The following is a 12,430-nucleotide window of genomic DNA, read 5'->3' as shown; positions in this document are numbered from 1 at the left end:
CTGTTCTAAAATCTGATCCTGTGATTAATACGCGTTTTATTGATACCCTTTACACATGTTCTCATAGGATTTATATTTTTTGTATGTAATTAGGATTAAAATGAAGCCTGTAATATCATTCAGTTTATATCTCTTATGATGGAATAATTGAGCGTATAAAATCCATAAGTAATGTAATAAGGGGATTGTGAATCTCTTGGTAGAGGTTATCTAGAAGCCTTCGTATAAAGACGAATATTTGTAAAGAAAGGAATATTAATCTTGAATGAGAATGACTATTAATTCACAGGTATGGATATCATTAGCGACGGCAGTCTTTCCTTCTTCTCCCTTACACTACCCGACCCCGGCAACACTCCACCACCACTTGCCGTCGTACACTCTCCAACCCCTCTACGACCTCCATGAGTACCACGAGCCGCCGGTGCCCCTCTGCGCCAAGAACAACACCAAATCCTGGTGCCTCGAGGATCCGGAGTATCCTGCATACGAAATCAAACAGGCCATCCAGCACTACCACTTCTACTTCACCAGTCTCTATGCCGACGTCGGGGACCTCGACACCGCTCTTTCGGTCAGGAAGCCTCCTGGCACTCTCGAAGACGAGACCTATTTGTGTCCTTCGAAGACGTCCTACGTGCGCCCGCTGAGGGCCCAGAACAACTTCGGCAAATGGCGGGTGATTGTTAACAATATAAAAGCCAATTACCAGACCTACACCCAGACGACCCGTCTGGAGGAATGCCTGACGGCTGGAGAGCCGTGTCCCTTCGTGCCGCTGTGTCATGAGTCACGGTGTCTCCAGAAGACTATCTATCACCGGTTCCTCGTCTACGACCCCTACGACCAGCACTTCCCCTTCGCCATCGAGACATTCAGGCTGCCCTCGAGTTGTGCTTGTCTTCTTGGGGAGTACATCATCCCTTCCCGAATTATATAAAGCTGAAAGTTGACTTTCTTTTTCACCAAACTTTCATTTTATAGTGATCATTTCAGCTTTGGCGTATTCTAATTATAGCAAATGATAAACAACAACCATATCTTAGAACTAGAGAAAGCAGAGTACCCCAAACCGAATAGCTATAAAAGTAGAGTATAAAAAGACAATCCAAATCTCAGTTTCATTTATAAACATACATTCTAGTTTCAAAACTCACTGAAACCTAACTTACATCAACTATGACACGAAGTCCTGCAACAACTTTGATTTCCCAACGCCAATTAGCCTCCTTTCTAGCACACTTCAACTTCGGCGAAACTTCGTGTGTTTGTGAGTGTGGTGCGTCCATTGCTCCAAGCCTGGTGATTGAATGTGCTTTGTGACCACCAAAAATTTAGGTACGTAAAGGGAAGCAGTTCTCTAGTCACTCCACCCGTAGGTGGACTCGAATAAATATATACTGGGTTTATGAACAGCGTGTAAGCATGAAGATGTCATTAGGATTTAAGCGTATTTATAATAAAATGTCATTAATGGTAGTACTTCATTTCCATTCTTTAGAATCAGGGATTCAGTTTTTGTATGATATAATTAACATGGCGGTACGTAGATTGAAAGGAATTCCAGTACTTGCATCAGATGAAGTAATAGATGAATTATCAGCATCTTGGAAAGAAACGGAAGTGGCTAATATTCTGAGAAAATGGGAAGAGAGAGAGAGAGAGAGAGAGAGAGAGAGAGAGAGAGAGAGAGAGAGAGAGAGAGAGAGAGAGAGGGTTCAGTATGTAAATAGTAGATTTACAAGGTGAACTGTAAAGCGGAAAGAAAGAAAGGGTAACCTGTGTTAATAGTGATGACCATGATGGTAACCAGCATCCGGGTCTATTCTTGGCTTCACAACTAACGGCCATCACGAGAGACCTTGAGTGGTTTGTAGTACAAACTGTGAAAGAAAATAAACTGAAATCATATTTGGTTTTTGTGCTTAGAATATACATACACCAATGCATATATACATACATAAATGCTACATAAATACCTATATACACACCATTTCATATGTATGAATATATAATATATATATATATATATATATATATATATATATATATATATATATATATATATATATATATATATAACACTTAGAGTATTTTTCCTAAGACAGGATTAGTGAAATACACATCGGTAAATATTATAATGCTATAAGAGTAAGACAGAGTAGCTAGAGTTTACCTGATTAATTCCAAAAGCTTAGGGAAGGATAGTAACGAAGAGAAATAGATGAATGATGTAGAAAATAAGCTGAAAAACAGATAGATTTAGCCCTTTTACTAAGAAACAAAAAACAACCTTAAGGAAAAGTTACGGGAGATTGCTTGAGTGAGTCAATTATATAAATAAAACTTGTTCATATTAATGGAAGAAGCAGAGCCGAGTGACGAATGATCTAACAACATGTAAATCTATGAGCGGTTGCAGAAAAGACTGCTGGGTGCATCCTTATCATTCAAGATAAAGCAATTAGAATTAATTAGATATTTACTGTATGTCGTATAGTGTTAACGAGAAATATAATTGAGTCACTGACAGAGTCTTGGAAGGTTATATCATTATGAAAGTGTTGGAGAGATGAAATAACTATAATTTCTTTTTAAGCTCTGTATTAGCAACAACTTTGCAATTTACAAGAACTGGACATTCTGTATTACAGGAGCATGAAAAGGCATTCTTTGGCAGGTGACAAAGATCACCAAGAGCTTGCTAAAAGAAGAATGGCGTGAATTCAGTCAAGAAAGAAGGCAGTCCTTCATAAAATAGAAAGCATGAGATGTTTTAAAGTAAGGAGAAACTTTTGCGGAAAATATTAATTCCCGGGATTCTTTGAAGATATCCTATTTATATCTAGATTATTTTATAATTCCAAATATTGCAAGACAAATTCAGCCCGAAAATTATTCTCATTGAATTTGAAAAGATTATTTTACCCTCCATTTCTCCATTGCGTTGTGAAAGAAAATAAGAATTCTGATGATGTTTTAAAACTCCCGGCCAGTTTTTTTTTACATTTTGCAGCTGCGTACCTATAATGATACATTATAAGTAAATACATGATATGATGACAAATACAAGACCAAACAAGGTGAACCGTGACTGAAAATCCACAGAAGAAAAATTCGTGTAGGAAGGTACTGAGCGAAAATCGTGACAAAAGACGAATAAAGGGAGTAAATTCATTCGTGCTAATATTATGAGAGACACGAACTACTGAAATTAAATGAAATGTAGCTGATTAATGACAACAAAGACGGCAAATAAAATAAAAAAGGAAAATTTTCTTAAAAAATGGACGGAAAGTGGAAATAAAAAAAGACACTAACACTAATAAATCAACGAGGATTTTAAGAGACAGGTAACGTGGCAAAAAGATAAACTCAAATATGGTGTGCATATCCAAATAGGACGAAAATGTGACGTTAGGCATATTAGGAAAAGAGAGAGAGAGAGAGAGAGACAGAGAGACAGAGTTTATATCGTAATAATAGTGAGAAAGAAATAAACTGCGACTGATGCTGGGAGTTTCAAATTATAAAGGGAGTATTTCATCATAGTTTGATATGAACGAAATTGTTTAGTAGAGTATACCTCAGCTATGGCGACTATATCCTGTCTAGTGACCTTTGACAATCAATCAAGGCCATTGTAATAAATTAGGAAATTAATTCTATAATTAAAAGGATATAGTTGGTAATGAAGTAACTTGCGATAAATCTCCTCCTCTCGTTGAAGGTGAGATGGTATTCATAGCAACAAATCGTGCATGACAGACAAAAATATGCATATTAACGAACAGCCAAGAGTAAAGCAAATAAAATACCTTTATCAAAGAGAGAGAGAGAGAGAGGACTGGGATTAAGATCTATGAGACAGAATATTCATCCTTACATAAAGCAGAGAGAAGGAGCCAGAGAGAAATTACGTTGTAGAACATGAATATAAGGAATCTTGATTTTTTAGAACTAAAGAAAAGAAAAAAGTACCGTAAATAGGGACTAAATAATTATAGAGTTTGCCCTTGAACGTTGATCTTTTGGTAACCTTGTGTTCTCTTAAATAAGGTTACAATTGTTTTAGTTCAACAAGAAACCGTAGATTCTCCTTATAAGCTAGTAATTGATAAAAACGTTGCCGCCTAGACTATACACTTTTCTTTTATCCTTAAAAACTAAACTTGGCAAACTTCAATGTTATAGAGATTTCCGTTTGAATCTATCAATAAGAAAACAACATCAAAAGTATGCGCATTTTAAATAACTAAAAACCCGCTTCCTTGAATACGGGTGACGACCTCGATGGTAATAAATTATCAGTCGACCCGATTTTTCCCAGCAGCAGCAGTTTGTTTGTTGCAGGTTCTTCATACGGTATCATGTATGGATTGCCCAAGGTTCACAAGACCGATGTCCCAATGCGTCCTATTCTCTCCTCTATTAACACAGCCAATTATAATCTTGCTAAATTCCTAGTACCTGTTCTGGAACCATTAACTAAAGGCCCTTACACCTTAACGTGTTCTACCGACTTCAAGGATGAAATTATCAAACAGGACTCCGACTTATTCATGGTTAGCCTGGACGTTGAATCCCTGTTCACCAACGTCCCTGTGGGGGAAACCATTCAGATTATTTTGAATAAGCTTTTTCCTGATCAAGATGTCTTATTTCAAAAGTTCAGCAAGACTCTTTTTAAACAGTTTTTAGAGCCGACCGTGCTGGACACAGCCTTCATTTTCAATGGAGTTCTGTACAAACAGGTAGAGAGAATGGCCATGGGAAGTCCTTTGGGATCTACGTTCGCCAACATTTTTATGAACTCTCTGGAAGAGCACATAATGGACACCTGCCCCTTATCCTTCCTCCCTTTATTTTATAAACGTTATGTTGATGACACGTTTGTCCTATTTAAACAATATTTTAATGCAGATTCTTTCTCGGACTTTGTCAATACCCAACACCCTAACATTAAATTTACGCTAGAAAAAAATCTAACTGTAAACTCCCATTTTTGGACGTTCTTCTTTCCAAGAACTCCGTAGGATTCCACATTGGTATATATCGTAAAGTTACGTTCACAGGTTTTGGTATGAATTTTTATAGTTTGTGTAATTTCAATTTTAAATTAAACGCTGTTTCTACCCTCCTCCACAGGGCTTTTACTCTGTCACCTAATTGGCTGACTTTTCGTGAAGAAATAACTCTTTTAAACTATTTAAGGAACAACTGTTTTCCATCAAAACTATTCTTCAGACAGTTAAATAGTATGTTGAACAAGAAGATGACGCCACCTACTCTATATTATGCTGTCCCTAAAATGAATTTGTATGCAGCGTTCCCCTACATAGAAGATGACACTTTCAGAAAGAAATTTCTAACCATCATCCAACAGAAATTACCGGCCCTCAACCTGAAACTCATTCGGGAGGATCCCTGAACAGTTGGCTCTCTCTTCAGTTCAAAGACAATCTCAGTCCTTTGTTTACATCCAACACTATATAAAAGTACAAGTGTCCCAGATGTAGTCAGGGAATCTATGTCGGATGTACGAAGAGGCTGTTGCAAGTTCGCATTGATGCTCACAGAGGGGTAGCTTCAGAACTGGGAGCAGATTGTCTAGCCCTGAACAATCTAATATTAGAAACCATACAAAAATATGTCAAATTTTTATAGACAATAAAGATTTTTCGATAGTAGGACAGGTGCAAAAAGAAAACGACTCATCAATTCTTGAATCCATTATTATCAAATTGACTGTACCACCGTTAAACTCCCAAACGTCATCCACACAATTGTTTATTGCCTGATGGTCTTATCGAGCTGCTTTTCTCTGTCTGTGTGTTTGTTAATGTTTTTTTTCTCTCTCTCTCGTTGTAACTCTACACGAGTACAGTAGTTTGCTTTTAGCTTCTTTCTGGGTAGGTTGTCACCAGCCACTTGCTCGTTCTTTAAGTAAATGTTTTAGTAATTATATTCTGAATGTTTTAATTTAATTATGATATGTAATTCGGATTTTATTAATTTGTTGATTGCCATTTTGCTTGTTTGCAGCTTAGAAAATGCAACTATGTGGAGTTGTGAAACGTCGGCATATATTTTAATAAAATGCTTATGGATAGTGCTTTTCCCTGAGTCGCCTCGGATTGTTCTTCGAGCTATTGCTACGGAAATTGGATTGGAGTTTATATATATACATATATATCATATATATATATATATATATATATATATATATATATATATATATATATATATATATATATATATATATATATATATATATATATATATATACATATATATATATATATATATATATATATATATATATATATATATATATCATACATATATATATTATATAAATACACACACACACATTATATATATATATATATATATATATATTATATATATATATATATATATATATATATATATATATATATATATATATATATATATATTAGAGAGAGAGAGAGAGAGAGAGAGAGAGAGAGAGAGAGAGAGAGAGAGAGAGAGAGAGATCTGCAGATATAAGTAAAGATACATAGTAGACTTTAAGATCACAGGTATTCGTTACGAAATAAGATGGAGAAGCAAAGAAAGAGGGGAACTTCATTGATATTCGAAAGACAAGCATCATATTTTAAAAGATTTCGCTCCACAAAAAGAGAGAGAGAGAGAGAGAGAGAGAGAGAGAGAGAGAGAGAGAGAGAGAGACTGAGCCTCGTAAAATATCGTACTTACAATTCTTGCGCATTAAGGCTTGCATGAAAAAAGAAAAATAGGAAATAATGCGCGAAAACCGTAAAGCAACAACTTTAAAATCAATAAAATACTCTTAAATCATTACATTAACATCTCATGGCCTGATCACTTCTTCTGACTCTTTTCTTTCTTTCTTTTTAAGGATCATTTAGCTGAAATGACTGCTTTCCAATAATCGCGACATGGGCCTATTTGTTGGCGTCTTATCATATAGCTAAAATCTTAAGCCTACAGGCACGGAATATTTAGAGCAATTGGCCCGTAATATCAATTGCAATGTAATTGATATTAGGGAATGAATTGCAATCAAAACTCTTCAATCAATGTCTGTTCTCATTTCTTTTCCACTTGCAAATTCTCATGCGAATAGATTTAAACTCTTGAGAGGTTACTTATTGCTATTAAGGGGACCGCCTCAGTTGGGAGGGAGGGTATCGAAATATTGCCTGGAGCAATTATGTTTTGCTACCCATTTATAAGTCACCTAATGGAAAGTTACTACAAAAAGTTTCATAAATTTCTATCAATTCGTTTTTTTATTTTAATTTTTTCCCGATTTTTAGATGCATTGCTTTAAAACCCTAAGGCTTCCTTAGTTTTTAACTAAATTTTAATAACTAAAGCAATTAATTCTCACAAAGAGTTGCTCTATCCAATGAATTCAGAAAGATTTAAAAAAAATAAGTAAAATAAAAAAAATTCATTGATATAAATAAAAAAAAATATTTATTTAATTACTTAATTCAAAAATTCATAAAATATAGAAATTGGAATAATTTGGAAATTCTTCCAATTATTTCGATGTAGAATTTATCAAGGATTTCAATGGTATTTGAATTTTGAAAATAGGACAACAAATAAAAAAGCCTTAGGGTTTTAAAGCGACCCATATACTGAAAAAAATAGTTTTGAGATATCGCGTGTTAAAGTTTGCGTAATGAAATTCTCAGTGAAAACCGCATAGGCATCAATATAAAAATTCACTTAGCTTGATTTTCTTATTTTAACAGCATACTTCTATGGTATCTGGTCCCCCCACTTTAAAAAGAGATATTAAACCCCCCCAAGGGGTGGGTATCATGAGGCATGACCCCACTCATTGTCGCCAGCTAGGCCTGGGAGGTGATGAATGCACAAGCTTCATCTTGGTGTTCTTTCTTGTTATCTTTCTAAGTCTTTTTTTCAACCTTTCTCTAGCTAATGTACGCTTTCTTGACTGCTTCTTCCTTGGCATTTTGATGAATACCAAGAAAAAACGGACTTAGATTTAAACTCTTGAGAGGTTACTTATTGCTGTTAAGGGGACCGCCTTAGTTGGGGGGGAGGGTATCGAAGTATTTGACAACTCAGGCTCAGAAGTGAACGATTTAGTTACATCAAACTCGCAGGTAACTGATGTGTTTGTGCAAAGCCAGAGCTGCTGCTCCTGCCCAGTGTTGCCACACTCTCGGGTTGGATTTATCGTACTGGCTCCTCAAAATTATGGGGTTTTCAGTAAAAATATCGTGCAAAATTATAGATTTTAATGTAATTATTATCTTACACTGTTTCTGATATTTAACACATTTTTATAATTTGACAAAATAATGAATATATGTATGATTTCTTTGCAGTCATTAATATCTTGCAATTTACATAATTAAGAAAAAAATACAAATGAAACATTTCTCTACAAACACGAAAAAAATGGAATTATAAATAATTAGTTAATGTTATGAACAATTGTTATGAACAAATTATTACTATATTACAGTATATGTGGTAAAAATAAGTATTCAGCTTAGATCGTCACTTCTTTCCATAATGTAAACTAAACTGATAATGAATTGACACGAAGATATGTGAGTTGATAGGCCCACTCATACATCTCTTTAAACACTCCAAAACATCAAAAATCAAAATAGCATCACTGAGTAGTAATTTAAAATAAATATATATAATTAAACATGACTGGTACTGATACCTATCCCATGATGAAGAAATTAATAACAATGAGAATTGTAAAGTATATCTTAAAGAATTTTCTTTCAAATCAAATTCATGTTCTCTGATGTTCTGCAATAACTGTGCATGATTATTATTCTGGAAAACATATCATTTGCGGGAGTAAAATGAGCACATGACCCTCCAGAACCTTTGATGCAACTAGCAGAGAGAAAAGAGCCCCATTAACTGTCCTTGTTTTCAGTCTGTTTCTTTGTTTAGGTTTAAAGCAAAGATCAGTTAGAGCAAAATTGGCTTGGTCTGAAAAACTAGACTTTTTTTTCCTCCTGGCCGTGGGCCCCACGCCAGACGGCCTGACCCGGTCTCCTCCCCACCAGAGGCCCCACCCAAGGGGACCAAATCGGTGTCCTCCCCACAAGGATCCTCAACCATGACGGCAATACCCAGTCACCTCCCAACTGGGGGGCCCACTCCTGGCAGCCTAACCCATTTGCTTCACCTCTAGAGGCTCCACCCCTGCCGGCCAGACCGAGTCTCCTCCCCGCCAAGGGCCCCACCCATGGCGTGATAATCTGGTCACCACCCCGACAGGGGCCCAAATACTGGTGGCCCGACTTGGGGACCCGCAGCTAGCCCGGCCCCCTGTCCTGGGACACGTGGCGGAGACCGCCCTCCCGCCCCAGTACCCGTAGCAGGCACCGCCCGCCTGTCCCGGGACCCGGGGCGGGCCCGGCCAACCCATCCCAAGATACGTGGCGGACACCACCCACCAGTCCCGGGACACGTGCCGTAAACCGCCCGCCCGTACCAGGACCTGCTGCAGGCCCAGCCCACCCGTCCCGGGTCATGTAGCGGGCACGCCCGCCCGTTCTGGGACCTACAGCAGGTCTGGCCTAACCGTCATGGGAAACGTGGTGGGCAACGCCCGCCCGCCCCAGGACCCGTGGCGGGCCTAGCCCACACGTCCCAAGACACGTGGCGGGTACCAGCCCACCCGTCCCGGAACACGTGGTGGACACTGCCCGCCCGTCCAGGGACCTACGGCAGGCCCGGCCCGCCTGTCCTGGGACACGTGGCGGACGCCGCCCGCCCGTCCCGGTAACCACAGCGGAAGCCTGCCCGCCCGTCCCGGGACACGCAACTAAACCCTGCCCGTCAGTCCCGGGACCCAAGGCGGGCCCGACCCGCCCGTCCCTGGACGCGTGGTGGAGACGCCTGCCCGCCGATCCCGGGACCTTCGGCGGTGTAATCCACGTGTCCAGGACGGGCGGGCCAGGCCCACTGGGGGTTCCGGGACGGGCGGGTGGTGTCCACTGCGGATCCCGAGACTGGCAAGTGGTGTCTGCCACATGTCCAAGGAAGGGCGAACACCAGGCCTGCCCACCCGTCCGGGGACCCACAGCGGGCCCGGCCCTCCCATCCTAGGACCAGTGGTGGACGCCTGCCCACCTGTCCCGGGACCTGCGGCAGGCCCGGCCCGCCCGTCCCGGAACCAGTGGCGGACACCTGCCCGCCCGTCCCGGGACCAGTGGCGGACACCTGGCCGCCCGGGCCCGTCCCGACAGTGGCGGAAACCTGGCCGCACGTCCCGGGACCAGTGGCGGACACCTGCCCGCCTGTCCCAGGACACATGGTGGACGCCTGCCCGCCCATCCCGGGACCCGCGGCGGGCCCAGCCCGCCAGTCCCAGGACACGTGGCGGACGCCTGCCCACCCGTCCCGGGAACCCGCAGCGGGCACGACCCACCCGTTGCGTGACGCATGGAGAATGCCAGCCCGCCCTTCCCAGGACCCGCTACGGGCCCGCCCCGCCCGTCCCAGGACCAGTGGCGGACGCCTGCCCGCCCGTCCCGGGACCAGTGTCGGCCGCCTGCCCACCCGTCCCGGGACCCGCAGCGGGCCCGGCCCACCCATCCTAGGACCAGTGGTGGACGCCTGCCCACCTGTCCCGGGACCCGCGGCAGGCCCGGCCCGCCCGTCCCGGGACCAGTGGTGGATGCCTGCCGCCCGTCCCCGGGACCAGTGGCGACACCTGCCCGCCCCCCGGGACCAGTGGCGGACACCTGCCCGCCCGTCCCGGGACCAGTGGCGGACACCTACCCGCCCGTCCCGGCACCCGCGGTGGGCCCGGGACTTGTGGCGGATGCCTGCCCGCCCTTCCCGACCCGGGCCCGCGGCGGGCGGGGCCCGCCCGTCCCGGGACGAGTGGCAGACACCTGCCCACGGCGGCGGGCCCGGCCCGCCCGTCCAGGGACCAGTGGCGGACGCCTGCCGGCCTGTCCCGGGACCCACGGCGGGCCTGGCCCACCTGTCCCAGGACCAGTGGCGGACGCCTGCCCACCCGTCCCGGGACCAGCGGCAGGCCCGGCCCGCCCGTCCCGGAACCAGTGGCGGACGTCTGCCCGCCCGTCCTGGGACCCGTGGCTGTCCCGGCCCGCCCGTCCCGGGACCAGTGATGGACGCCTGCCCACCCATCCCAGGACCCACGGCGGCCCAGCCCACCCGTCCCGGGACCAATAGTGGACGCCTGCCCGCCCGTCCCAGGACCCGCGGCGTGCCCGGCCTGTCCATCCCGGGACCAGTGGCAGACGCCTGCCTGCCCGTCCTGGGACCCACGGCGGGCCCGACCAGCCCGTCCCAGGACCAGTGGCGGACACCTGCCTGCCCGTCCCGGGACCCGCGGCGGGCCCGCCCTGCCCGTCCCGGGACCAGTGGCGGACGCCTGCCCACCCGTCCCGAGACCCTCAGCGAGCCCGGCCCCGGGACGCATGGCGGACGCCTGCTTGCCCGTTCCGGGACCTACAGTAGGCCTGCCCGCCCGGCCCACCCGTCCCAGGACCCATGAAGGACGCCTGCCCGTCCGTCCCGGGACCCGCGTCGGGCCCGGCCCGCCCATCCTGGGACCCGTGAAGGACACCTGCCCACCCGTCCCGTGACCCGCGGTAGGCCCGGGACTTGTGGCGGATGCCTGCCCGCCCTTCCCGGGACCCGCGGCGGGCGGGGCCCGCCCGTCCCGGGACCAGTGGCAGACACCTGCCCACCAGCGGCGGCGGGCCCGGCCGGCCCGTCCAGGGACCAGTGGCGGACGCCTGCCGGCCCATCCCGGGGCCCACCTGTCCCGGGACCAGTGGTGGACGCCTGCCCACCCGTCCCGGGACCAGCGTCAGGCCCGGCCCACCCGTCCCGGAACCAGTGGCGGACGTCTGCCCGCCCGTCCTGGGACCCGTGGCTGTCCCGGCCCGCCCGCCCCGGGACCAGTGGCGGAACGCCTGCCCGCCCATCCCAGGACCCACGGCGGCCCAGCCCACCCGTCCCGGGACCAGTAGCGGACGCCTGCCCGCCCGTCCCAGGACCCGCGGCGTGCCCGGCCTGTCCATCCCGGACCAGTGGCAGACGCCTGCCTGCCCGTCCTGGGACCCACGGCGGGCCCGACCAGCCCGTCCCGGGACCAGTGGCGGACACCTGCCTGCCCGTCCCGGGACCCGCGGCGGGCCCGCCCTGCCCGTCCCGGGACCAGTGGCGGACGCCTGCCCACCCGTCCCGAGACCCTCAGCGGGCCCGGCCCCGGGACGCATGGCGGACGCCTGCTTGCCCGTTCCGGGACCTACAGTAGGCCTGCCCGCCCGGCCCACCCGTCCCAGGACCCATGAAGGACGCCTGCCCGTCCGTCCCGGGACCCGCGTCGGGCCCGGCCCGCCCATCCCGGGACCTGTGAAGGACA

The 12,430-nt window shown here is 46.1% G+C and overlaps 3 protein-coding genes across 3 annotated transcripts; 2 read left to right on the top strand and 1 right to left on the bottom strand.

The window, feature by feature from the left end:
• The first annotated feature begins 201 nt into the window (after window positions 1-201).
• On the top strand, window positions 202-1,541 carry LOC135220147 (neurotrophin 1-like). The gene has a single exon (XM_064257439.1). It carries the CDS (start codon window positions 266-268, stop codon window positions 938-940), a length of 675 nt encoding a protein of 224 aa, XP_064113509.1. The 5' UTR covers window positions 202-265; the 3' UTR covers window positions 941-1,541.
• Window positions 1,542-10,339: 8,798 nt separating this feature from the next.
• On the top strand, window positions 10,340-11,165 carry LOC135218767 (basic proline-rich protein-like). Its single transcript, XM_064255217.1, has 2 exons — window positions 10,340-10,983; window positions 11,066-11,165. The coding sequence occupies exons 1-2, from the start codon at window positions 10,340-10,342 to the stop codon at window positions 11,163-11,165; spliced, it is 744 nt and encodes a 247-aa protein (XP_064111287.1).
• A 288-nt stretch (window positions 11,166-11,453) lies between these two features.
• Window positions 11,454-12,086, bottom strand: LOC135218766 (collagen alpha-2(I) chain-like). Its single transcript, XM_064255215.1, has one exon. The coding sequence runs from the start codon at window positions 12,084-12,086 to the stop codon at window positions 11,454-11,456; it is 633 nt and encodes a 210-aa protein (XP_064111285.1).
• Window positions 12,087-12,430: the final 344 nt, after the last annotated feature.

The sequence above is a fragment of the Macrobrachium nipponense genome, chromosome 1, assembly GCF_015104395.2.
Source record: "Macrobrachium nipponense isolate FS-2020 chromosome 1, ASM1510439v2, whole genome shotgun sequence".
In the NCBI taxonomy this organism is placed as follows: domain Eukaryota; kingdom Metazoa; phylum Arthropoda; class Malacostraca; order Decapoda; family Palaemonidae; genus Macrobrachium; species Macrobrachium nipponense.
Note: the sequence above shows the minus strand (reverse complement) of the source record. Positions and strands in the feature narration are given on the sequence as shown.